The sequence below is a fragment of the Planococcus citri genome, chromosome 2, assembly GCF_950023065.1.
Source record: "Planococcus citri chromosome 2, ihPlaCitr1.1, whole genome shotgun sequence".
Classification (NCBI taxonomy): Eukaryota; Metazoa; Arthropoda; class Insecta; order Hemiptera; family Pseudococcidae; genus Planococcus; species Planococcus citri.
The window spans coordinates 79,276,950-79,302,014 of NC_088678.1; the positions used below are offsets into that span (position 1 = coordinate 79,276,950).

At 35.8% G+C, this 25,065-nt stretch overlaps 8 protein-coding genes across 10 annotated transcripts in view; 4 read left to right on the forward strand and 4 right to left on the reverse strand.

The window, feature by feature from the left end:
- Positions 1–7,913, forward strand: part of LOC135837893 (adipokinetic hormone/corazonin-related peptide receptor variant I-like) — a 104,707-nt gene extending 96,794 nt beyond the window's left edge. For all 3 annotated transcript variants that reach the window (XM_065353325.1, XM_065353324.1, XM_065353323.1), the window contains 2 exons: positions 2,906–3,029; positions 7,185–7,913. In XM_065353325.1, coding sequence (XP_065209397.1) covers positions 2,906–3,029; positions 7,185–7,419 — 359 coding nt within the window. In that variant the 3' untranslated portion in view covers positions 7,420–7,913. The remainder of the gene's footprint in view (positions 1–2,905; positions 3,030–7,184) is intronic.
- Positions 7,914–7,958: 45 nt separating this feature from the next.
- Irbp (Inverted repeat-binding protein) lies at positions 7,959–10,133 on the reverse strand. The gene is made up of 2 exons (XM_065353320.1): positions 9,976–10,133; positions 7,959–9,887 (listed from the first exon to the last, which is right to left on the reverse strand). Exon 2 carries the CDS (start codon positions 9,874–9,876, stop codon positions 8,062–8,064), a length of 1,815 nt encoding a protein of 604 aa, XP_065209392.1. The 5' UTR covers positions 9,877–9,887; positions 9,976–10,133; the 3' UTR covers positions 7,959–8,061.
- Positions 10,134–10,298: 165 nt separating this feature from the next.
- On the forward strand, positions 10,299–13,107 carry mre11 (double strand break repair nuclease mre11). The gene is made up of 10 exons (XM_065353318.1): positions 10,299–10,505; positions 10,564–10,726; positions 10,790–11,120; positions 11,189–11,399; positions 11,471–11,658; positions 11,732–11,795; positions 11,866–12,256; positions 12,325–12,448; positions 12,515–12,817; positions 12,889–13,107. The coding sequence occupies exons 1-10, from the start codon at positions 10,406–10,408 to the stop codon at positions 12,970–12,972; spliced, it is 1,959 nt and encodes a 652-aa protein (XP_065209390.1). The 5' UTR covers positions 10,299–10,405; the 3' UTR covers positions 12,973–13,107.
- LOC135837894 (probable dimethyladenosine transferase) lies at positions 13,011–14,594 on the reverse strand. The gene is made up of 6 exons (XM_065353326.1): positions 14,380–14,594; positions 14,107–14,293; positions 13,736–14,039; positions 13,452–13,673; positions 13,268–13,374; positions 13,011–13,196 (listed from the first exon to the last, which is right to left on the reverse strand). The coding sequence occupies exons 1-6, from the start codon at positions 14,432–14,434 to the stop codon at positions 13,154–13,156; spliced, it is 918 nt and encodes a 305-aa protein (XP_065209398.1). The 5' UTR covers positions 14,435–14,594; the 3' UTR covers positions 13,011–13,153.
- Positions 14,595–14,821: 227 nt separating this feature from the next.
- On the forward strand, positions 14,822–18,505 carry LOC135837888 (leucine--tRNA ligase, mitochondrial-like). Its single transcript, XM_065353317.1, has 11 exons — positions 14,822–15,144; positions 15,252–15,467; positions 15,546–15,788; positions 15,857–15,999; positions 16,066–16,761; positions 16,829–16,995; positions 17,073–17,247; positions 17,327–17,505; positions 17,580–17,815; positions 17,884–18,114; positions 18,191–18,505. The coding sequence occupies exons 1-11, from the start codon at positions 15,046–15,048 to the stop codon at positions 18,410–18,412; spliced, it is 2,607 nt and encodes an 868-aa protein (XP_065209389.1). The 5' UTR covers positions 14,822–15,045; the 3' UTR covers positions 18,413–18,505.
- On the reverse strand, positions 18,460–20,185 carry LOC135837891 (mitochondrial ribonuclease P protein 1 homolog). Its single transcript, XM_065353321.1, has 3 exons — positions 19,068–20,185; positions 18,852–18,988; positions 18,460–18,776 (listed from the first exon to the last, which is right to left on the reverse strand). The coding sequence occupies exons 1-3, from the start codon at positions 20,029–20,031 to the stop codon at positions 18,573–18,575; spliced, it is 1,305 nt and encodes a 434-aa protein (XP_065209393.1). The 5' UTR covers positions 20,032–20,185; the 3' UTR covers positions 18,460–18,572.
- Positions 20,186–20,388: 203 nt separating this feature from the next.
- Positions 20,389–23,980, forward strand: LOC135837887 (probable leucine--tRNA ligase, mitochondrial). The gene is made up of 11 exons (XM_065353316.1): positions 20,389–20,652; positions 20,722–20,937; positions 21,002–21,244; positions 21,312–21,454; positions 21,527–22,225; positions 22,293–22,459; positions 22,531–22,707; positions 22,788–22,970; positions 23,036–23,271; positions 23,338–23,571; positions 23,651–23,980. The coding sequence occupies exons 1-11, from the start codon at positions 20,557–20,559 to the stop codon at positions 23,909–23,911; spliced, it is 2,655 nt and encodes an 884-aa protein (XP_065209388.1). The 5' UTR covers positions 20,389–20,556; the 3' UTR covers positions 23,912–23,980.
- On the reverse strand, positions 23,969–24,967 carry LOC135837895 (gamma-glutamylcyclotransferase-like). The gene is made up of 3 exons (XM_065353328.1): positions 24,628–24,967; positions 24,433–24,566; positions 23,969–24,354 (listed from the first exon to the last, which is right to left on the reverse strand). The coding sequence occupies exons 1-3, from the start codon at positions 24,781–24,783 to the stop codon at positions 24,054–24,056; spliced, it is 591 nt and encodes a 196-aa protein (XP_065209400.1). The 5' UTR covers positions 24,784–24,967; the 3' UTR covers positions 23,969–24,053.
- Positions 24,968–25,065: the final 98 nt, after the last annotated feature.

A 25,065-nucleotide genomic window follows, 5' to 3' on the forward strand; every position in this document is an offset into this window, starting at 1 on the left:
AAATCACATTGTGAATATAATTCTGGTCTTCTTCATGAGATTTTTTGAAAAGTAATGAGAAATTCAGATATCCACTGAAAACTTTGTAACGAATTAAAATTGCGAGTAGGTAATCAATTTTAAAAGTCAAAAATTGACTGAGAAACAAATTTCAACTATTCGCCTGAATGTGATCAAATTTTGACATTTTTTTTTTTTGATAAAATCGCCAAATTTGAATGTTTAAAAATCAGAGAATGAAAATTCATCACCTGTATAGGTAATTTTGCCTGAAGGTGTATTTTTGGAAGCTTCTCGATTTTTTCGTGCTTGGTCCCAAACTTATTCTATCGTTCAAATTATGCTTCTCGATTCAATTCGCATGAATAACACTTTCTATTAAGTATATCAGAAGAACCAACACCTTGAATGTTTGCATTTAAACATTGTCATAACTTGTCACTTAAGTTGATCGATTTCAGTTTTTTTTTTTTTTTTTTTTTTTTAAATTTTACTTATAGTCTTGCTGCAATTATTGTGAGACGAACTGATTTTCAAACAAAATCTTTATTTTGTTTTTCGACTCAGCATATACTCGATATTCTATAGTAAAATTTGTACCTATAGATGAATAGATAGGTAAAGTACAAAAGTATAATAGGTAAGTAACATGTAATGCTATACATTTTTATTTTTCTGTATTTTGGCCCGCATTATAACACACATGGGGCACATGTGAATTCGCATTACGAGTATGTGGTAATATTACTTTAACGAGTATCAAAGGTTATCATTATCACTCGCCCACGATAACATTAGTCTGTAAAAGTACCTTTAATTTAGTCTGTACATTGTACACGTTCTCGCCAGACTATTTACTTACCAAGAACAGTATATCCCGAAACGTTTTGCAATCGCTCATCCATACACCAGGCGGTTAAATGAAACGTGTTATCGGTTTTTAATTCTCGTCTCATCGTTCGTGAAAATTGATACCTTAATTTGCTATTTGGTGATTAAATTTCGCTTTATCGAACCTACTTGGAAAATTTCCCTTCCCATATGTCTACTTTCACTTTGTATAGTAATTGAGTAACTATTTTTAAAATATACCTATAAGCAAACATGTGAAACCACGTGTTGGGAGAATCCTATAATGAGTATTTTTTAAACGAATTTTAATGTCTTCGGATGGACAGGTAGGTAGGTAATATTTTCCAAAACATTAATATTTCACTTTTTGCACATGTTACTTTCACGATATTTTCCAAGCTCGCTTCTAAAATACACCTTCGGTAATTACTTCAAAAAAAAAAAAATTGTGGGAAAATTATTTCTCTGAAAAACATGGCCATGGCCATTCTGAAAAAATGATATTATAGTTCGTTGAAACTTGAAAATACTAACATAGTCAAGCTATAAAAATATGTCTGCAGAAGGGACAGATGGAGAAGAGTAAAAAAAGTGGTACAAAATTCTAATCAATCTAATCATTTCGAGTATGCAAAAATCTGGGTTAATCGTTAACGTAAAATTAGAAATTAGCTCATAAATATACATCGTCGTGTCGAATTCGAGGGTGTATTACGAGTAGAAAATTCAACGAAGGTAAAAAAAAAAATTATCATAATTTATTCGTCGAAAGTACCCGACCGTAAATTTAAGGTAATTTCCCCAGGAAAAAAAAGAAGCAGAGAAAAAATGCCCGATCGTAGAGTAAAAGGTAACTAAACTTAATGATCGAGTAATAAAAACGTCCTCAAAATCTGGCAAAAGCTCGTATCGATGCGTTGCATAGTTACTTTGTACAAAACGAAATAAACTTATGGTTCGGTCATAAAACTCGATTCAGTCGATATTATCTCTGTAAGCTTTGGGCGAAATTTTCGTGTAAACAAGCCAAGGTGAGTTGAAAATCGGAAGCGTTTAAAAATTTTACGATTTTCATCGCCAACAGCAGCAAGCTCAGGCTCGAAACGAGTAAAACACGCTACAAATTTCTATACTTTGCTGCAGAATCAGTTTATGCTGTGGAAGTGAAAATTATCGCGTCGATTCGATGATATCGTCATTTGGCAGGGGCCTACGCGATGTGAACAAACGTTTTGACGCATTTAAGAGAGGAAATAGCAAAAAGGAGTAATTAAGCGAATAAACGCTCCGCGTGTCTGCGAAGAGTACACGTTTCCCACTTTACAGTTTCCAGTACGAGCAGCTTTTTTCCCCTCCAGTCTGCCTGTTCCTCTATATAATTCTATAGTCCCTACGTTGTAATTAACGCGTCGACGTTGAACAAACTGCCTACTCGATTCGCCGTAAATACGTTCTGTTCTGTATTTTTATTCGTATTCGAAAATTTCAAACACCGAGTTGTGTGTTTTCGATTTGTATAACAGCGAATAGCACGAGTATCAACACGTTGTTGGTGAATCGGCGAATCGGTGTCTTTGAAATATGAAAATAAATTACTACAGGCGTTTTTCTCTCCCAGTCCCTGTCGTGTCGAAAGTGTGTTGTATTTTTGACGTGTTTTTCTACAATGTACAACATGGAAAGAGAAAGAGCGTACTATTACGATAATAATCTGCTCTTTTATTTCGCTGTTGTGTTTTCTTCCTTCTTTTTTTTTTCCTCTCTCTCTGTCTCAGTTTGTGATTCTCAAATTCAGCTTTTTATTATGCATTGCGATGAGATGAAGGGAAAATACATACCAACTGATGGAATGCGAACTCTCGAGTGTTATTTGAGATGAATTACCTATACCTATATTTTCTCATTTATTATTATTATTCGTACCTATCTATAAGACGAGTATGATATAGCTTATTATTATTTACGTCCGCGTCGATGATGTCGGCGGTGGGCGTTATACAGCGATAGATTATTATTAAAAGAGTAAATAAGGAAAATGCTTTGTTGTTTACAGATAGTTTCCGAAGATCGGGATTAGGATTCTTGGGACGAGCTAGAAGTCGTACTTTGAAGATGACTATAATAATTGTGGTGGTTTTCATCATTTGTTGGACACCTTATTACGTTATGGCTGTTTGGTAAGTTCGTGGTATTATTCAAATTTTTAAAAAAATAGACTGTGATTTTTAGCAAAAAAAACGACAATTTTTTTAGCAATTTGTAAGATGAAATGAGATTTTGGCAATTTTTACAAAAAACTAGGATTCTTGCTAATGCTATTAGGAGATTCCATCAAAATTCGAAAAAAATTGAAAAACAATTCACCTTGGTGGTCTCTATTTTAAAGAATTGCTTCTTTTTTATTGTAGAATTTTATGAAAAAATTATTCCTTTTTCATTGATTTTCCCCTTGTCTGAAAAATGTTGTGCTATGGAGCCTCGTCCTTCTCCCAAGATGAAAAAAGTGAAAAAAAAAATGGTGAAAAATAATTTTGGCTGTTTTTAGAAGATTGAAAAAATATCAAGAACTTAAAAAAATTTTCGAGTTCTGGAAAGCGAAAAAAATTGTCAAGAATTCATAAAATTAAATCTGAATATTTTTTCATGTTTCTGAAAGTCAAACGTATACTTCTGAAACTGATCTAAATTCTTTTTCAAGTTTTCAAAACAGAATATTTTTCCGAAATTTTCAAGCCTGCGAAAAAAATCAATAATTTATCAATTCCGTGAAGTGCAAAAAATACATGATTAATACAGCATTAGAAATTGATACTAAGTATCTATATTTTTTCCCAAGTGTCATACTTTTCCCAAAATTTTAAATCCTGAAGGGGATAGAAGGAGGATTAATGATCCAAAGAGGGGAAAATAAGTTCAAAAACGAGCTCTATACATCAAAATATTTATACATTTTGACTTACAACGCAACATTTGTCAAAATTTTGTACTTTTATCCTTCTCCAAGGGCGGTTGGGAGAGTTTCTCGTTAGATGGAATAAAAATAAGCCTAAAAAATGGATTCAGTACCATGAATAACATACATCTTGACACCAAGCAAAATGGTTAGTAGGTCAGGAAGGACTTCAGACGCCCCTAAAAAGCAGACAGACGGGTCAATAACCTTGAGAGGCCAGACATGACGTCAGACAGACGGGCCAATGACCTCAGGAGGCCAGATTGGTCTCTAGACAGCTCTCAAAAGCCAGACACACAGGTCAATGACCTTACAAGACCAGACAGGACTGCAGACATACTTCAAGAGTGAGACAGACAGGTCAATGACCTTGAAAGGCCAGGCAGTAATCCGGATGACTTTCAAAACCCACATGGACAGGTCAATGACCTTAAGCGACCAAAAAAGACGTCAGAGAGTCCTTAAAAACCAGTTGACAGGTCAATGACCTTTGAATGCCAGGTCAAACTCCAGACTACCTTTGAAAGCCAAACAGACAGATAGGTCAATGACCTCAATAAGAGGCTAGACAAGATGATAGACACCTTTCAAAACCCAGACGGGCAGGCCAATGACCTCAAGAGGCCAGACAGGACTCTAAACGGCTGACAAAAGCCAGACAGGTAGGTCAATGAACTTAGGAGACCACACAGTACTCTAGACGGCCTTCAAAAGCCAGCTACACGGGTCAATGACCTTAGGAGGTCATACAGGTTGCCAGATGTCCTTCAAAACTCAGACAGACAGGTTAATGACCTTATGTGGCCAGACAGGATGTCAAACAGCCTTTAATAATCCTTGACACAACAGGTCAATGATCTTCAAACACCTTATTGAAAGCCACATAGAAAGGTCAATGACCTGAGGGCACCAAACTGTAAGTCAGATCAACAGGTGAATGACCTTAGGAAATTAGAATACCCACAAAAGCCAGACATAGAGGTCAATGACCTTGAGAGGCCAGACAGTACTCCGGACTACTTTCAAAATCCAGATGGACAGGTCAATGCCCTCAATAGGCTAGACAATACATCAGAAAGTCTTTAAAAATCAGTTGACAGGTCAATGACCTTTCAATGTCAGGTCAGACTCCAGACAACCTCTGAAAGCCAGACAGATAGATAGGTCAATGACCTCAATAAGAGGCTAGACAAGATGATAGACATCCTTAAAAAACCCAGATGGGCATGCCAATGATCTCAAGAGGCCAGACATGTCTCTAAACAGCTGACAAAAGCCAGACAGATAGGTCAATGAACTTAGGAGACCAGACAGTACTCTAAACGGCCTTCAAAAGCGAGCTACACGGGTCAATCACCTTAGGAGGCCATACTGGTCGACAGATGTCCTTCAAAACCCAGACAGACAGGTTGATGACCTTATGTGGCCAGACAGTATGTCAAACGGCCTTTAATAAACCTTGACACAACAGGTCAATGACCTTGGAACACCATACTAAAAGTCATATAGAAAGGTCAATGACCTACGGGTGCCAAACTGTAAGTCAGACCAACAGGTCAATGACCTTTGAACACCATACTGAAAATCATATAGAAGGGTCAATGACCTGAGGGCACCAAACTGTAAGTCAGATCAACAGGTGAATGACCTTAGGAAATTAGAAGGACCACAAAAGCCAGACATAGAGGTCAATGACCTTGAGAGGCCAGACAGTACTCCGGACGACTTTCAAAATCCAGATGGACAGGTCAATGCCCTCAAGAGGCTAGACAATACATCAGACAGTCTTTAAAAAGCAGTTGGCAGGTCAATGACCTTAGAAGGTCAGATTGGACTCCAGACGACCTTTGAAAGCCAGACAGACAGATAGGTTAATGACCTTAATAAGAGGCTAGACGCTAGACAAAACGACAGACATCCTTCAAAACCCAGACGGACGACGGTTCAATGACCTCAAAACGCGAGACAGGCCTCCAAACGGCTGACAAAAGCCAGAAAGATAGATCAATGACCTTAAGAGACCAGACAGTACTCTAGACGGCCTTCAAAAGCCAGCCACACGGGTCAATGACCTTAGCAGGCCATACAGGACATTAGATGTCCTTCAAAACCCAGACAGACAGGTTAATAACCTTAGGTGGCCAGACAGTATGTCAAACAGCCTTTAATACACCTTGACATAACAGGTCAATGACCTTCGAACACTATACTAAAAACCATATATAAAGGTCAATGACCTGCGGGCATCAAACTGTGAGTCAGACCAACAAGTGAATGACCTTAAGAGATTAGAAGACCCGCAAAAGCCAGGCATAGAGGTCAATGACCTTACGAGACCCGAGTGTTTCAAAATTTTAATTTTTTTCCACCCTCCTCCTCTCCAGGAGGTGAATTTACCTCACACGAAGTCAAAATGAGCTCAAAAATTGATTCAGTTTCCTAAAAAATATACATTTTGATCGCTAACACGATATTTTCCCAAATTTTGGACTTTTATTCTCTAAAAATAAGGGTTTTCATAGAGATAGGATCAAAATAAGTTCAAAAATGAATTTATCATTTCAAAGAACTTCTATTTTGATTATTTTTTCCTAACAACACAGAAATTCGATTTTCGGTACGTAAAATTTCCATTTCTCTTGCCTGTCAAAAAAAAAATATCTCCAAAAATTTTAGCTTCTTTTACTGAAAATTAAGTGTGGTTTTTAAAAAAACAGAAATGTTATTTTAAAAAATTTCAATTTATGAATGAAAATTCTTCTAAATAATCTCATTTTTCAAGAAAACCGCAACCCTGGTCTCAGAAGCCCAGAATTCAACCTTTGAGAAAAAAGCTTTCCAGAGTATCCAAGAAATTTTGGTCGCTCTATGCGAGTTCTGGAGTCTCAAAGTTGATTTTAAAAAAATGTTCAAATTGATGAAATAAATTTTCAATTTTAAAATCAGAGACCTTCTTTTGAGACGAAAAAAAAAACAACAAAATAATAAAAAATTTAGAAAAACTTTGATATTTTTTTGAGGGGCGGGGGGAGGTGGGGTTTGAAGGTCATGCACAGATGAACCATATTGATTGGGGGACGGGAATTCAAAATTTGATCGTGTTCTATGGCAACATTTATTGCAGAATGATATTTAGAATTGAAATTTGATTAGTTAATATTCAACCTTTTATCGTGCAGGAACCCCCCCCCCCCTACCTCCTAAAGTTTTAGATTTCAAAATCTAGAGATTTTTTATGTTTAAAAAAATATGACCATCTAATCACAAAAATTTCAAAAATAAAAATTTGAAATACATAATTATGTATTTCCAAAATGTCAAATTATTAAGAACCATATTAGTACAAATAACTCTAAACATTCATTTTGATTTTTTTCAGGTTCTGGATCGACGACTCATCTGCCAAAAAAATCGACCACAAAGTCCAACGATTCTTATTGCTGTTCGCCAGCACCAACTCATGTATGAATCCCATAGTTTACGGTATATTCAACATTCGCACTCGTCGTTCCGGCGGGCCTTTGGAACGAGGCCGAGCCTATTCTGGTCGAATATCGTACGCTACCGATATCAGATTGCCAGCTTTGACTCTTTCACTGCGATCAGTTGAATGACTATCCTTAAAACTAGACGAAACAATGCAAAATACTACCGCATAATTTAATCGTTCGCATTGTTTTCAATTTTCTCCTTTTAAAAAAGACCATTTTTTTCTCTCTTTCTTTCTTGTTTTTTTTCTTCTTTGTTTAATTTGTATTGATGTTTTATACTTATATTTTTCGTGTTTTTCGTATACTATTCTAGTCATTTATTTGTTTCATTTTGTATTTTTTTTTCTCTCTCTTATTGTTTCTTTCGTGAAAAAAATATAAATCGATTGAATAGGTACTTGTTTTTCTAATATTCTAGATGCGTTGTAATTTTTTTCTTTTTTTATATCAACGAAAATGTATAATAATATTACTGTGTGTAAGTTTGTGTTACGAAATTTTTTCCTGTATTTTTAATGTTTTTTTCCTGTTTGTTGTGTAGTTACTTACAAGATTTTTTTTCAATTTTTCGTTTTTTTTTTTTGTAAAATTTTAATAAATTTGTATACTTAAGAATATTTTTGTTTGTGTTTTTTTGTAAGAAAATAAATTAATAAACTAGACAAGAGGAACATAGAATATATTAGGAATCACGGTGTACTAGAACAACGAATATAATTAATAATCAGTGCGCAAAAACCGGAACACATTATTGAAAAATAAATTTCAGGCATCAATACCGAGCAAATCATTTACACAGTTCAACATATCACCTTTTTTGTATCCTTTAACATTAACATTATTTTCAAGAAGATAAGTTTTCAATTCATTTACTTTCAACTTGTCACCTTGTCCACTCTTGACCATTTTCTCTACGTATAATGGATCAGAAGGATCAATTTGCACTCGGGGTACTTTAGCTGCCCTACGACTACCTTCGGAGGCTGGATTTTTCCTCTTCTTAGTCAATTCTAATTCAGGATCATAACCATCTGGGTAAAAAGCATCCAAGAAACACGATTCCAAGCTAGCTAATCTTTCTGAAACGAATTCGAAATCACAAAGTGTATCATCGTTAACTTCACGTTTCTCTTGATCCAAAGCTAAGGCTTCTATGTTAGCCCAGTGATGCTGCACTTTTGGATTTTCTATCCTCTGAGGATCGTACTTGAAGGATAGCTTTTTAACGATTTTTTTGCAAATATCGATTTGCTCAGGTTCCAGCGAGGTTTTAGTAGGTAGTGATTGTATTTCGCGAATATTATCAGCGTAAGGTAAATAAATAAGATGGAATCCAGCCGGCATAATTTGAACGTTACCTTCGCATTTCTCAGGTTGAGGTACTAAAGCGATTAAATTAGATCTGCCTTGTTCTCTAGTTACGTAATAGCACAAGGCAAATTTCTGTTTTTCCAAACATTTTTTTAGTAAAGCTGCGAATACGTTTGTGCTGCCTTTGACGAGTTCGTCGTTGGGGTAAATGAAGGAAGGTTCTTTTAGATGGTGTTCTGGTTGTAAATACGCCAATGATTTGAATCCCAGCAACGTAAGACCTCGTTTTCCGCTCATTTGTAATTTATTCAATTCCTCGGTATTGAAAGAGATAGATTTACTGCCAACTTCGACGCATTTATTCAGGTCCGATTTCAGCAAACGTTCGCCTGTTTCGGTGTTGTACGTTTGTACGACGCTTTTCAGAGGTTCATTCGATCTACGATCGAGTTTCATTATGGATGGTATGTAAAGCCGACGATAAAAGTTATACACTTCGATACCTATACGTATATCGTTCCCTAAACAAAGCTGGGTTTTACTAAGAGAACGTTTTTTGTAATCTTTACGATAAGTACGAGCCAGGAGCTCTTCCACTTTCTGTCTACCGTCTGGTAAGGTTATATCTTCGCCGTTGACGATCTTTAATATCTCTTTGTAGAAAACATCACCGTTGAACGAGTCGCCAAAAGGTAGAATATCTAGTTGGATACCTAACCCATCCAAATCTTCGGCTTTCTTTCTAGCTTGATGTTGTTTCGAGCTGCTGTTCTTGTGGGGATCGTCGTTACACGTCATCAAGACTATTTGTTTAGTTTTGACTTTAGCTGTGCATTTGTTAATCAACAGCGAAGAATGCCATAAGACGTCTGATAAAACGTAATCGTCGTTGTGACCGAAAACGATAGAGAAATCGCAATAATTCGGCGACCTAATCATGTTTTCTAATTTTTTCACCACATCTGCATCCGATACTTTGGGTTCGCTGAACGTGCGAATGTGTTGAAAACTAAGATCCGGTTCGCTGGTTTCGGTGCCGAATAACACGATTCCGATTAGATCGTTACTTTGGCCGATTACTTTATTCATATAGATTGATTTGAGGCATTTTAGGCATAACCTGAAGAAAGAGTCGTCGTCGTATTTGGACTTGAACATGGATTCGGTGCAATCGATGGCGTATATAGTTAGCTCACGAGTATTCCATAAGTCTTCGGGTTTTTCAGCCGGATCTTCTGCGTCGAAAACGAAGCCACCGTCATCGTCCATTGTGTTTCAATCTGTTGAAAGAAAAAGTAGTGATTGAAAGATGGCAATTTTTGAATTGAGTAGGGGTACAAGTATGAAAGAGATATGCTGAATAGATACCTTGGAATGAATCTTCAGGATGTGAACTCGACGATAGAGAACTTTACTATAAAATATTACGTCTTTTTCCTATTTTTAAACCAAAAATTTCAAGTTCATACAATTCTTGGAAAAAAATTTAAAAAAACAAAGCGCCATGTATAAAAATTTTATTGACTTTGTTTATTTTCAACTTTGTTTTTGAGAAAAATCATTCAGATAAATAAACGTAAAAAACACCTTAAGGTATAGCAAATCTCACGTAAATCAGGGTGGATTTTGCGGATCGTTTTTTCTCGCTTTTCAATATCTTTATCCAGAATTTTAAAATTGCAAACATCCTTGAATCAAAAATCCCTGAATCTCAAAATCCCGCCGCCACCGTGAATTTTTACATGTTTCTGTTCAAATAAATGAGTATTTGCGATATTTTCCTTATAATTTGGTCAAAATGTCAAGCTTGAGCGCAAGTTCTCCCCCCGACGATACATTTAAGATTCTAGTCGCCACAGATATTCATTTAGGATACGCTGAAAATGATCCGGTCAGAGGTAAGTTGAACTAAACACTCTTCTCATTGCATTACTTTATCACAAATTCTTTCTGCAGGGGAAGACAGTTTCAATACATTCGAGGAAATATTGGAATTAGCAAAAGCAAATGATGTGGATTTCATCCTTCTCGGTGGAGATTTATTCCACGATAATAAACCATCAACGCTGTGTATGTTCAAATGCATGGCTTTGCTACGAAAATACTGCATGGGTGAAAGGTAAGATGAATTCCTCCAACAGCTGATGCTCTTTGTACATTTACTAATTCTAAAACTTTACAGACCCATTTCAGTGGAGTTTATGAGTGATCCGAATGTAAATTTTCAACACTGCTACGAGCGTTTGGTGAATTACGAAGATCCGAATTTGAATATCTCTATACCAGTGTTTTCAATACATGGAAATCACGATGATCCTACCGGTTCTATTCAGATATCTTCGCTCGATATACTCAGCGTTTCCGGTTTAGTCAACTATTTTGGTAAATGGACCGATCTAACGGATGTGAAGGTTTCACCCATGTTGCTTCGTAAAGGAGCTTCGAAATTGGCCATTTATGGATTGAGTCATATTAAAGATGAACGTCTCGCTAGATTATTCCGGAGTAATAGCGTAAGTAGTGACTGGTTCACTTCATCAGGTTGAGTGTTAAGTGAAATATTAATGAAGTATTTCTTCAGGTACAATTTTTCCAACCGAGTGAAAGTACGAACGAATGGTTTAATATTTTTGTCTGTCATCAAAATCGAGTCGATCGTGGAATCGCTAAATACGTACAAGAAACAGCTTTACCTGAAATTATGGATTTAGTCATATGGGGTCACGAACACGAGTGTAAATTATTGGACGAAACTTGGAATCCTATTAAAGAGTTTCACGTCATTCAACCTGGTAATTTCCTGATCAAATTTTAATCTTTTCGCGTGTATACGGTGCTTATTCTAATTTTTCGTGTATTACAGGCAGCTCGGTAGCTACTTCATTATGTGAAGGTGAAGCTAGAAAGAAACACGTTGCTTTGCTGCGAGTCCATGACAAGAAGTTCAAGATAGATCATTTACCTCTGAAGACTGTTCGACCGTTTATATTTGAAACTATTAAGCTGTCAGAATGTAATATCCGTGATGTTGATCCTAATCCAGCGGACAATGTAATTTTTACGAACATTTAAAACTGTTCACATTTTAAAAGATTCAGTTTCAATTTCCTGTTTCATTTTATAGGTTCAACGCTACTTAACGGAGAGAGTAGATTACTCGATTGTCAACGCCAGTGATCAAATTACAGGTATGTAATGAAATACAATTTTAAAATCTTTAATAATGAAACGATATAATTGAATTATTTTCGAATTCAGGCCACCCCAAGCAACCCACCCTACCTCTAATTCGAATTCGCGTCGAGTACGTCGATGAATTGCAATGTTTCAACACCATTCGTTTCGGTCAACAGTTCCAATCCAAGGTAGCTAATCCTACCGATATGATAAAGCTATTTAGAGAAAAACCCAAAGAGAGAAAAGCTCGCGAAGGTTTAGATATAGAAGGCAAAGAAAATATGGAAGAATTTTTGGAAAATGAAGAAGTAGAAGATCTATGGGAAATAAAAATGAACGCCATCATAGCGAAGTATTTCAATGAAGTGAATACCGCTAAACAGATGCAAGTTTTGTCAATCAGAGGTATCTCGGAAGCTGCTGCTAGATATATCGATAAAGGAGATAGAGACGCGATCGAGCGAATTTTCCAGTAAGCAATCATTATGCTCTCTAAATGTGACAAAATGCAATAGTTAATTCTATTCTTCATTTTAACAGACACCAACGTAATAAAATCCAGAAGTATTTGTTAGATGAGAATATACCTTTGGAAAACCTCGACGAAGCTATAGCCAAGTATCGTGAAGACAGAAAACAGAATCCAGTCATCGAAGCTGAAGAAGTGAGTAAATTTTTTCATTTCAAATATCACCCTCCGGTGAACTAATATTCCTGAATTTCTTTTCAGAATAAAAAAGTATTCTCCGACGATTTCGGTGTAGGCGGTGCGAGTACTTCGAATAATGGTGGAGATGCGCTTCAAATGCACATTAGTGATGATAGTGATGATGGTTTTAACACTACAGCTCCACCAGCGACCACAACTAGTCAAAGAGGTAGAGGAAGCAGAGGAGGCAGAGGACGAGCTGCTGCTGCACCGAAAGCTCCATCTACTAGAGGTCGAGGATCTAGGGGTGGTCGAGCTAGAGGCACTGCTTCGGCTAGTAGTACGGTTACGCTTACTACAACGGTTCAAAAAACTCAATCTCAAGTAAATTTAATTGCATTTATGGTACCACGATCGTATTATGTATTTGGTTCTATTGATTTATATTTTTGCAGAGACCCACTCGGGCTAGTACGAGTACTTCTAATCAGAATTCCAAGCTCAATCGGCTCCGATACGATGACAGTGATAGTGATTGATTTTTTTTTGATATCTTAAGAGTAATCAGAGTTAAGGATACCGTTTATAAGTATATTTTGTTATTTTTATGCATTTGATAATTTTTAAAATGAATTATTCGTTCCAATTTTTATTAAATATTTTTTTAAAAAACATTTGTTGAGTTACAATTTATTACAATACGAAAATAATAAAATAGTTCTAAGAAAAATGAATTCCTTCGACATTGAACGCGTGAAGCAACCTGGAAAAAAGATTAAAGAGTTAGATACGCTCAATTCGAGAATTACAATAAGCAATTGAAATAAAACTTGCTTTAGAAAGTCATCGATATCCATTGTTCTAGCTCGTAAATTGGCAGATTCACTTTTATCTAAAATATCTTCAATTTTTTGCTTAATATTAAAATCATCCGGAATTTCCTAAACAGTAAAACAAAAAAAAAATAGTAATGAACATTCTTTTTAAAAAATGCAGGAATGATTCAAGCAATCCTCACTTTATTCGTCATCGAGCAATAAGTTCTATAATTCTTTTCCAAAAGACCCAGAACGGTAGTTTGTTTGAAAGCTGAACTGAGAGTTTTATTTTTCCTAATAAAAGCAATTCTAGTCAATCCATCCCATTCTTTAAAATTCACTTCCGGTGGCGGATTTCTAGGCTCTATCCGAACTACATTCGATTCTACTTTGGGAGGTGGTCTGAAATTATTCTTTCCAACCTGAAACACACACTAAGTTGCAGTCACGAAGCAAGAAATAAGGTCTAGATAATTTCTAGTACCTTCATCAAGAGATCAACTCTGGCTAAAAGCTGAGTATTGATGGACAATCTGCAATAAAGTTTTTCTCCCGGTTTAGCCACCAGACGATTAGCGAATTCTCGTTGAAACATTAACACGGCGCATCTGAAGAATGGTCGATGTAAAAGCAATTTGAATACCAAAGGTGAAGATATTTGATACGGGACGTTGGCAACACAAACGTTGAAAAATGGTAATTCGGATTTGATAGCGTCACCGACGACAATTTGAAGCTTTTTTTGGTAACTGGTGCCTTGGACACGTTTTTGAAGCTCAGCTACTAATCTGAGAAGCATATTGAGAGTTAGTTTATGCTTCGAGAGAATATCTATTCGAAGATGAACGCAGTTACCTTGTATCGATTTCACAAGCGATAACTTTGGCGGCATTTTCTAGCAGTTTTACGGTCATGTTACCGGTACCAGGACCTATTTCCAGTACTGTATCGGAAGGTCTGACAGCAGCTTTATCAACCATGGCTTGGATTATTAAAGGATTTTTCAAGATGTGTTGACCGAAATCCTTGTTGAACAAGATACCTAGGAGAAACATTTGATGTTTATTTCGTGATGGATGGTTGAAATAATATGTATGTTGCAAAATACAAGAAGGATTGTAAATTTACCTTGTTTTGCGATCGAATCATGTTGACGAGTTTTCTTCGTTGTAACTTTGGGCATGTTGGTGATGATCGAGATTGCTATTTCATAAATGAAGCTGTTGAAGAAGTATTTAATTACACATTTTCAGTTCGAATACTTCAAAAGACTTCAAAGATTCCAAAATTCCAAAATTTCCAACTTTCTGAAAACGAAACTGATAAGAAGAAAAAACAAGCACGTGGTAAACAAGCGTCTAAATGACAAACTGAGCAATTGATAAGAGCAATAAAATTTTCATAAAATTTAGGTAAAATTGGTCAAATTTAGAGAGAATTGAATGAATTGATAGATTTTGGATAAATAATCACTAAAATGATGTCTAGATCACATAACAAGAAAAATAAATGAAAACTAATTCGATTTTCAAACAAAAATTCATTTCATCAGCATTCTTCTGCTCAGTTTGCGCTTTAGACCGAACGATGATGTACTGATAACAAATTTCCCCGGTTCAAATTTTTGTTCGAATTTTTTAGTCTCCAAATTCACGATGTTTTTGAATAAATTTATTGAGCTGAAACAAAAACAATCTGAATCTCATCTCACCTAAGTATCCCTTTAATTAGAAATGTTCTTCGTTGGATTTATTCCTCTCTACTGTCCTTTCATTGAGTCATCATTTCAGCAAAATGAAACTGTGGAACACCACTTCGATTTTAAAGAAATCAGCGTTGGTGACGAAATACCCAAGTATTTGCTCTTGTCGACTACTCAGCAACGATATATGGGTGAGCCCGATATATTCTCATCTTCATCGAATAAATTTTATGCCGGATTTCGCCTTCTGTCACCGGTAAAATATGAATCCACTGATAAGAATATTTTCACTTTGCAGAAGAAAAAAGTTGACGTCAAATTGTACAAAGAAACGGAAAACTATTGGAAGAAGAAATTCGCCGAACAATCTTACTTCGACAAGACCAAATTAGATGAAAAATTCTACGTTCTGTCTATGTTTCCATATCCATCGGGTAATTTGCACATGGGCCATGTACGAGTCTACACCATAAGTGACGCTTTAGCTCTGTACCATCGTATGAATGGGAAAAATGTACTAATCATCATGGTTTCCCTGTCACTGTTCGGTAATCGAACCTAAATTTCATCAGGTTTTGTCTGATTTGCGCAGGTTTTTCAACCCATGGGTTGGGATGCCTTTGGTTTACCTGCTGAGAATGCTGCATTCGAACGTCAGATTGCTCCAAATGTATGGACGAAGCAGAATATCGAACATATGAAAAAACAACTACGAGAATTCTCATTTTCGTTCGACTGGGATCATGAGATTAATACCTCAGATCCGGAGTATTATCGTTGGACTCAGTACATTTTTTTGAAAATGTACGAAGCCGGATTAGTTTATCGAAGAGAAGTATGTGGCTTCGCCTTTGTAATTTGTTTATAATTGATCACCGCTTAAAATCTGTTCAATTTGTTTAGGCTTTGGTGAATTGGGATCCAGTTGATGAAACAGTTCTGGCCGATGAACAAGTCGACGAAAATGGTTATTCGTGGAGATCTGGCGTTAAAGTTGAGAAACGTATTTTAAATCAGTGGTTTATTCGAACAACTAAATTTGCCAAGTGAGTAGAGCCATCGAAAAATTAAATAAACGAATTCCGGTGGTTTGAAACAAATTCGTGTTGCAGAGACTTATACGATGGATTGAATGACGTTGATCAAGACACGTGGGATGGTATTCCAGAGTTTCAAAGAAACTGGATTGGCAAATGCAACGGATACTCTTTCGATCTCATATTACATCCCAAAATGGAGAAATACATCAGTGTTTGGGTTGAAGACCCTCTTGTACTTTTAAACGCAGAGTTCATCGTCATCAAACCAGACAGTTATATTTGTTCGTTACTCGATGACCAAAGTTCTGAAAATATCGAAGCAAAAAATCCATTTAATAATCGTACATTACCTATTTATGTCTATAACGAAGGAATGACATCCAAAATAGATTTTCCTATCGAAAGAGATACCTACTTGGGCGCACCTTCTATAAACGAATCCGATAAACAATTCGCTGAAGAAGTGAATCATTCATCGTCAAAAGTCTCCAACGATTCGCTCAACGTTCGTCAAATACTCGAGAAAGCAGAAAATTTACGTATAGGAGGGTATCCTGTAAGTTCAAAGTTGAAAGACTGGCTAATTTCGAGGCAGCGTTACTGGGGCACACCTATACCATTAATTCAGTGCCCAAAATGTGGTCCACAACCAGTTCCTTTGGAAGATTTACCCGTTACTTTGCCTCCTATTCCGAAAGATCGTCAAATTAATAAAAATTTAAACAAACTGTTGTGGGAATCTGACTGGAGAAATACTTCTTGCCCAAAGTAAGTTACGAGTATTTGGGTTAATTGGTTCGACGATGATTAGTAATTTATTTTGAATCAATTTCAGATGCGGTGGGAAAGCTGTAAGAGAAACTGATACTATGGATACGTTTGTCGATTCTTGTTGGTATTTCTTGAGATATGTTGATCATAAAAATGATGTTGGACCTTTCGATAGTGATATTGCTAATAAGATGTTGCCAGTTGATATTTACGTCGGGGGAAAAGAGCACGGTAAGAAGAATTGATTTCTTAGCAAATATTCAAGAGTGAAAAACAGCTCTGAGTAATCGATGATTTAATTTCATTAGCTCATCTTCATCTTTACTATGCCAGATTCATTAGTTATTTTTTACATTCGATCGGACTTACGAATTTTCGAGAACCTTTTACGAATTTATTATGCCAAGGAAAGGTGAGGAATAAAACGTACAAAAATTCTAGAGGTCGTTATTTTAAACCGGAAGAAATTGAATTCAAAGGCAAGTATCAAGAAATAGGTATCCTAGAATTACACTTATTGATTTTATTAAATAACGTGCCATAAATTTACTTTTACAGGAAGTAAAGTATTTTCAAAAGATTCCAACGAAGAGCTAACTTGCACTTGGGAAAAGATGGGTAAATCGAGCTACAATGGAATCGAACCGAGCATCGTTATTGGCCAGTATGGCATTGATACAACTCGTATTTTTCTGTTACACGAATATTCTCCTATCGAAAGCATGGATTGGGATACCAAAAGTAGAAATTCATCCATTCTCAATTTATTTACTAAATATCCATTAAACATATTAATTGAAAAATTTCACGTTTAGAGTTTGCTATAATTCAAAAGTGGCAATACAGAATGTGGCTGACGATAACAGATTTCCTCAGAGTTCGATCGAATCCTTTAAAAGGTCCTCAACCAGTTATCAATATGCAAGAAGAAGAATTGGTTTTGAGAAAAGCTCGTAATTCTAGTCTCGGAGAAATAACTCATCATTACGAAAAAACACGAAATTTTGCTTCAATTTCTTACGCATTATTAAATCAAACGATGATCCTACGAGTTAGTTGATCATGAATAGCTTTGGATATTGACCGAAGAGCAATTGCTTATTTTAATTTCATTTTTAGAAACCAGCTCGAGAAGTTCGAAAGTATAGTAAAGAATACGAGAAAAGTTTAGCTACATTTTTAATCACGTTAGCACCGTTGGCGCCTCATTTTGCGTCTACTTTATGGCAAGGATTTGTATCAGCTCCGGATAGGATTTGTGGCGTTGATGAGATTAACTGGGATGAGAATATGTTGAAGCAGAAATGGCCTAAAGTTGATCCAGATTATATGTTACCAGTTTATTGTCGAGTAAATTAGAAATTACGTAATTTTGAATCGTTTCAAATGCGAAAGATTCACCAGTAATCAATTTTATGGTTTTCAGTTCGGTGATGGCAAATTGTATGAAATTGGTCACGTGATGAATCAACATCTTTCAGAGTTCTCTTTGGAAGATGCTTTGAATTTGGTTCAAACAAATCACAGATACCAGAAGCTATCTCCGTTTAAATTGTTGAAGTTGGTTGGATTAAGAAAACATCAAGAATACAATGCTACCTTACACTTTGATATAATAAAATCCGAAAAGCGAACGGATTACGAATAATGTGGTGATTTTCTTAATATTTTGAGAGTTTGTAAATAATAATGTAGTTTTCATTTTGGAAAACGAAATACAATAGGTTTTTATTTGAGAAAATCGATAATTCATTTACAAAAACTGACATCAATTAATAATTTACATTTCGGATACGATGTTAAAGAGATCATTTCTTGTAATCTTTATCGACAATTAATTCGTGTACTTTGTTTTTCAAAAACATACGACGAATAGCTCGAGCATCCTGTAGAAAATTTACATCTTTTTGCTCTTCAGGGTGTTCAGATTCAAGTTTTCTAGGTGGTATATGTTTTGTTAAAGCTGATTTCCAATCTTTACCGTTCTTAATGTCGAGCATTATTTTAACACACTGAAATCAAAAGTAATGTAATTAATTATCAAAGCTCGCAGCAGTGTTATAAAACTACAGGTAAGTTGATATTACATGATCCATGTTTAAAGCTTTTCCACCGCTTTTCCAATTAAGATATTTATCTAAAGGGAACTTCAAAGCTCGTATATCGTATTTTTTTGCTTTCGCCAAAGATAAAGGTTCGGGCATAGCTATATCAACCATACAACCTGAAAACACAAGCAGAATATATCAAAAAAATTCATCGCATCGTATACGTATTCGAATCAAGAAAAAAATTATCCATACCAATAATATAAACTTTATCAGGTTCGTATGTCTCCATGCATTCTACAGCATGAGGCGATAAGTAGATCAATTTATCTTTAGGATACAAATCTAGAAAACTTTTCGGCGTATAGTTGAACAAGTAAGAAGGATCAACGTCGATAGGAGGGTACATTAATTTCAACCTCTCGTAGAGAACGCTGCCTTTTTGAAGGTTTGTATACACAATGTTGAAAGGATGCACATTAGCTCTATTCATATGCCAAGCGCCTCCTACTTGAAAAGCAGCGCTATTTATTTCTTTAGGAGTCATAAACGAGCTATATTCGCAATCGATAACTATATCGGGACCATTCATATAAGGTTCTAGTAATTTATAATTATAAAATTTATCTATCGTAGAATTCCGCACTCTCATAAATATCGACGTGCCGTTTAAACCATAAACAACGGGCGAGTTTGTCGTTGACACCGTTTTAGGGTGTTTCTTCTTCTCTTCTAAAAACTGTTCGTATTTTTTACGTTTCTCTAGTTTAAGTAAGCGTTGCTCTTCCTTACGAGCTTCTTTTATCGCCATATACTTCAAGTAATTCATTTTCTGAGTGAGCGAAGGTAATTTGAGAATTTCACGCCAGTGTTGCGTAGAAAGATGCTTAGGTAATGGAAGGCCTTTCTGGCTTTTCATCTCGAGTTTGGTTATAAGTGCATTGAGAATGTTGATTTTTTCCGGGTCGTTGTCTGTGATGGCCTCTAAGTCGATGTTGTCGTAGACTCTGGATTCGGTATCGAATTCTTCGGAGAACTCTTCCAGGTATTTGGTAGCGTTTTGAGTGTCGGAAGAACAATATTTGTGGCAGATTTTAACGATATTTGAACTAAGTACCGGGCAACTGGAAAGTTTCGTCAAGTTACTGATGTTTCGTTGCAATGATTGCTTCGCAAGGACCATCCGGAACATGAGGACTTTCATTTTATTACAATTCATGATGGAAAAATTAAGGTTTCAATAATTTAAATCACATTCATTTTCTTTCAGATTTTCATATTTGAACAATTCGCTCGAGTTGATAACAAACCACAACAAACACAAAACCATGTGACTTCGACTTCGAGTTCCCTGATTTTGCTACAAGGCCAAGTTCAAGTCAGAATAGAGCCATAAAATATAAATCTGGAGCTTTACGAGGAATATAAATTTAATTAATTACTAAAAAAAGTTATGAAATTAATCACTGGAAAATTTTCATCCACTGTAATGAGCAAAATTCAAGAATAATTGGAATTGAAATCTCCAATACTTGGCCAACTTCAACCGGGCTCTGGGATACATTCAAGGGGAACGGTGGGACGGGATAATATTATCAGTAAAACTTGAAAATTAAAATTATTTCATCATCATAATACATACATCTACCGGTACAAAATTTCTTGAAATAGTTCGCTAATTCAACTCCCACAGCATCTCCAATATGTTTCGCAAGACGTGAGCAGTTCAATTTCAATTTCCAAAATGTCCAAAATACTTTCCACAATGCAGATTATAACGTTGATGAAACGACGACCTCCGGTCACAGTTCTATTCCGATCCATCAGCACCGAAATATGGGTTTGTATAACATCTTCCATCCGTTAAAACTTGCCTCCTACTGTAGCATTTCTTGTACCTCATTTTCAGAACAATCATCTTGATCTAGAGACTCGAAAAAAAATCGAAGGTTACTGGAAGAAACAGTTCTCAAACGACAATCTATTCGACAAGAACAATTTGAACGATAAATTCTATGTTTTATCCATGTTTCCTTACCCTTCCGGTAATCTGCACATGGGTCACGTTCGAGTATACACGATCTCAGATACCATTGCAAGATTCCATAGAATGAATGGTAAAAATGTACGTAATCTGGTACCTTTATGCTTTAAATTCCGTCGGAAATATTCTAATGCCTTTTTCACAGGTGTATCAACCCATAGGATGGGATGCTTTCGGTTTACCGGCTGAAAACGCAGCTTTCGAACGTGGTATAGCTCCAGATGAATGGACTCGTAAGAACATAAGTCAAATGAAATCTCATCTTGATAGTCTTCATTTAACGTTCGATTGGGATTCCGAATTATCTACCTGTGATCCGAGATATTACCGTTGGACGCAGTACATATTCTTGAAAATGTACGAAGCTGGGCTAGTGTATCAGAAAAAGGTACGAGAAATGCTTCAAATTTTTCAAATGTTGTGGTATCGAGTTAAATTATGGGTATTTTATTCAGGCTCTGGTCAATTGGGATCCTGTTGATGAAACTGTATTGGCTGAAGAACAAGTTGACGAAGAAGGGAAATCCTGGAGATCAGGAGCTAAAGTTGAGAAAAAAGTTTTAAAGCAGTGGTTCATCAGAACTACGAAATTTGCCAAGTAACGAACATTTTGGTTTTGGTTGTGTTTTCTCGTACGATATGATTTTAACATTTCATGTTTCCCCCTTAGGAACTTACGAGATGGTTTGAACGATAAATCGCTCGTGAATTGGAAAGATATAATTGACGTACAGAAGAACTGGATCGGCGAATGCAACGGTTACTCTTTCGAATTACCGATCGAAAACCGAACCGATGGAGCTTCCTTGAACGTCTGGGTCACCGAACCTAAATCTATATTATTCGCAGAGTTTATCGTAGTAAAACCAAACAGCATGATTGATATTTTAGCTGGAAGTTCTCAAGAGAAAGATGGTCAACTAGATTTGAACGTTATCAATCCTTTCACTAAAACCAAAATACCAATATTTGTATCCGACGAAGTCGAGTACCCTTTCGGTAGAGATGTTTATGTCGGAGTTCCCAGCAAAATAGATTTGGATAAAGAATTCGCTCTGAAAAAGGGCTTAAAGTTGTCTGAATTTTCATCAGAACGAATTTATGACGATGATGAAATTTGTAGAATAGCTCAACAAATGCAAATTGGCGGATACCCTGTTAGTAGCAAGTTGAATGATTGGTTAATATCTCGTCAAAGGTATTGGGGTACTCCGATACCGATTGTGCATTGTTCAACTTGTGGTCCGCAACCTGTACCATATGATCAGCTACCAGTAACGTTACCATCGCTTCCGAAAGATCATCCTGTTGGTAAAGGTCTTCATAAAATACTGGAAGAGTCTGATTGGAAAAATACCTCGTGCCCGAAGTATGAAAACGCTTATTTCTTCGTTTACTACTGTTGCAAAGTTATCTTTAATTATTTTTATATTTAGATGCGGCGGAAAAGCTTCTAAAGAATGTGATACAATGGATACTTTTGTAGACTCGAGTTGGTACTATTTACGATATCCAGAGGTGAATAATACGTCAGAACCATTCAGTGAAAAAACTGCTAGTCAAATGATGCCCGTTGATGTTTATGTCGGTGGAAAAGAACATGGTTCGTTACATTTCACCATTTTGTCGCCTTTTCGAATTTTTGATTCATTTTTATTTTTATTGTTTGAATAGCTGTTCTGCATTTATATTACGCTCGATTCGTGAGTCATTTCTTGCATTCCATCGGATTACTCAAACATCGAGAGCCATTTCAAAGACTTCTGTGTCAAGGTATGGTTAAAGGATTAACATACAAAAACTCGGAAGGAAGATACTTTAAACCTAGTGAAGTAGAAGTAAAGTTGCCTGGTACGTGTAAATCTGGAGTTAGTTTTACAATTTTGATAAAACAATTGGGGAAAAAATGTTTTAAAAAACATAAATTTTAGGTAAAAAAGCTGTTTGTAAAGATACTAACGAAGATCTGATCGTATCTTGGGAAAAAATGAGTAAATCAAAACACAATGGAGTAGAACCTTCTGACGTTCTGAATGAGTACGGTGTCGATACAACTCGTCTGTTTTTATTATTCAGCGTAGCTCCATTTTCTCATCGCAATTGGAACGACTCTCGTAAGAAATATATTTCTTAAAACTTCGATAATGTATTCATGTTTTGATAACGTTTCAATTTGCAGTATTCTCCGATGTCATAACATGGCAACATAGATTATGGTTAACAATGACAGAATTTCTTAAATGTAGAAATACTCCGCTAGAATCTGAAATTCCTGGATTCAATATGGAAGCCGAGGAACAAAAACTGATCGCGGCACGTAATAAATGCGTTCGTCTTACAACGTACAACTACAAAGTAACCCATCAATTAGCAGCAGCAATTACAAACTTACAATCGTTGACCAATACTTTGAGGGTGAGTTAAAGTGAAATATTATTTCATTTTGGATCATTTTTAAACGTAAGATGCGATGTTTTTCAGAATTCTAAACGAGAAGTCCGAAAATACAGTAAAGAATACGAAAAGTGTTTGGCCTATTTTATCATCATGTTGGCCCCAATGACGCCTCATTTCGCTGCTACTCTATGGCATGGTTTCACTTCAGCCCCTGGGCATTTATTAACTGACTGCGATGAGATTAATTGGAATGAAAATGTCATGAAGCAAAAATGGCCCAAGTTAGATAAAGATTACATCTTACCCTTCAAGATCACCGTAAGTATAGTTTATTGATTAATTCTTGGACTTATTTTACAGCATTTGGTACATCTCTGATTTCATTTTTTTCCTCCAGATCAATGGCGATTCCAAAGTGTATACTTCTAAACTACAATATAACTCATTGGTTAATTTGACACCAGAGTTAGCTTTGGAATACGCTGTGATGCATCCTACAGTGAAGAAATACGTTTATAAAAAAGACGTTTATGAAGTTGAACTAGAAAAGGATGACTGCTTTGGTGCTTCAATAAATATCAAAGTTAATAATTCGAGATTCTACGAAGACGTCGATAGTTCGGATAGTGAAAGTGAAATTGGAACGTCCAAGAGTTGAGATTTGCGCTGCCAAGTATTTAAATTTTTGTACAGTTGTATCATTTTTAAGAAAATGTTTCGTTTTCAATCTCGAGTGTTTATTTTCAAACATAGGTATTTAACTAGATAACAATCAGGGGGAAAATGGAAAACAAATTGAATTAGGGAACACTCATAGTATGTCCTGCGAAAATCTTCTCTTCGTCTGCTTTTATTCCATTGTGCTCTATTTTTTTCAATTTTTCTATATAATGATCGGGTAAACCACTTTCAATTGCTCCATTGATAATGACATTTAAATAGCTGATAGAAGGTCTTCTTTCGACTGGTACAGATTCGCCAGGTGGGATTTTAGTAGGTTGATTAACGAGCATGTAACATCTGCAAGTTATGTTTTCAGAATCTGCAGTTTTCACTTGAACCTCAATCGGTTTGTAAATGTTCCTTTCTACTTCTTCTTGCCTGAAAAATTAGCAAAGCAGTTGATAGTACTGCATATTTCAATTTTTGAATTCCTATTTAACATGATTTGTATTATACCTATCTAGATCTTTCATATTTTCCATGTTGATTCTCCATACTGCTCCCCAAACGTGTTCTGTTTCATCGGGAACTATCGTTGCAACTTTGCCTTTCCAAAGCTTCGAATCGAAGCCGAAATCTAATCGATGATTCTAAAACAGGAAAATTATGTAAGGAAAAGCAAGATGCTTATTTTATAAGTGCTATACTTACATCTAAACGAGCAACACATTGGCGAACAGCTGATGGATTGAATAGATGAATTCTTTTCGAGAGAAGGTTGCTCCCGTACCCGAAATATAAAAAAGTCTTACTAGATTGAGCCATAGCAGGAGAAAGTACAGGAATGAGTATAAAGAGCACAAGCATTGAACGAACTAAAACAAGCTAATAACGACGGTTGTAATTCATTGGAGACGTTTAAAATTTTGCATGCTGTTATAGCACGTACAGTTTTATCGTTTTTCACTTCAACATTATTTTCTAATCTTATTTTTATGATATTTTCAAGATGAAGAAATTAAATTATATAATCTTCATTGGCTGATAAGATAGTTCGGAAAGTTTATTTACATAAATCAGCTGTTTTTCACATGGTTGAAAATATGGATTTCAACGCAATATAACTGGATGGTGATTCATTCCGATTTC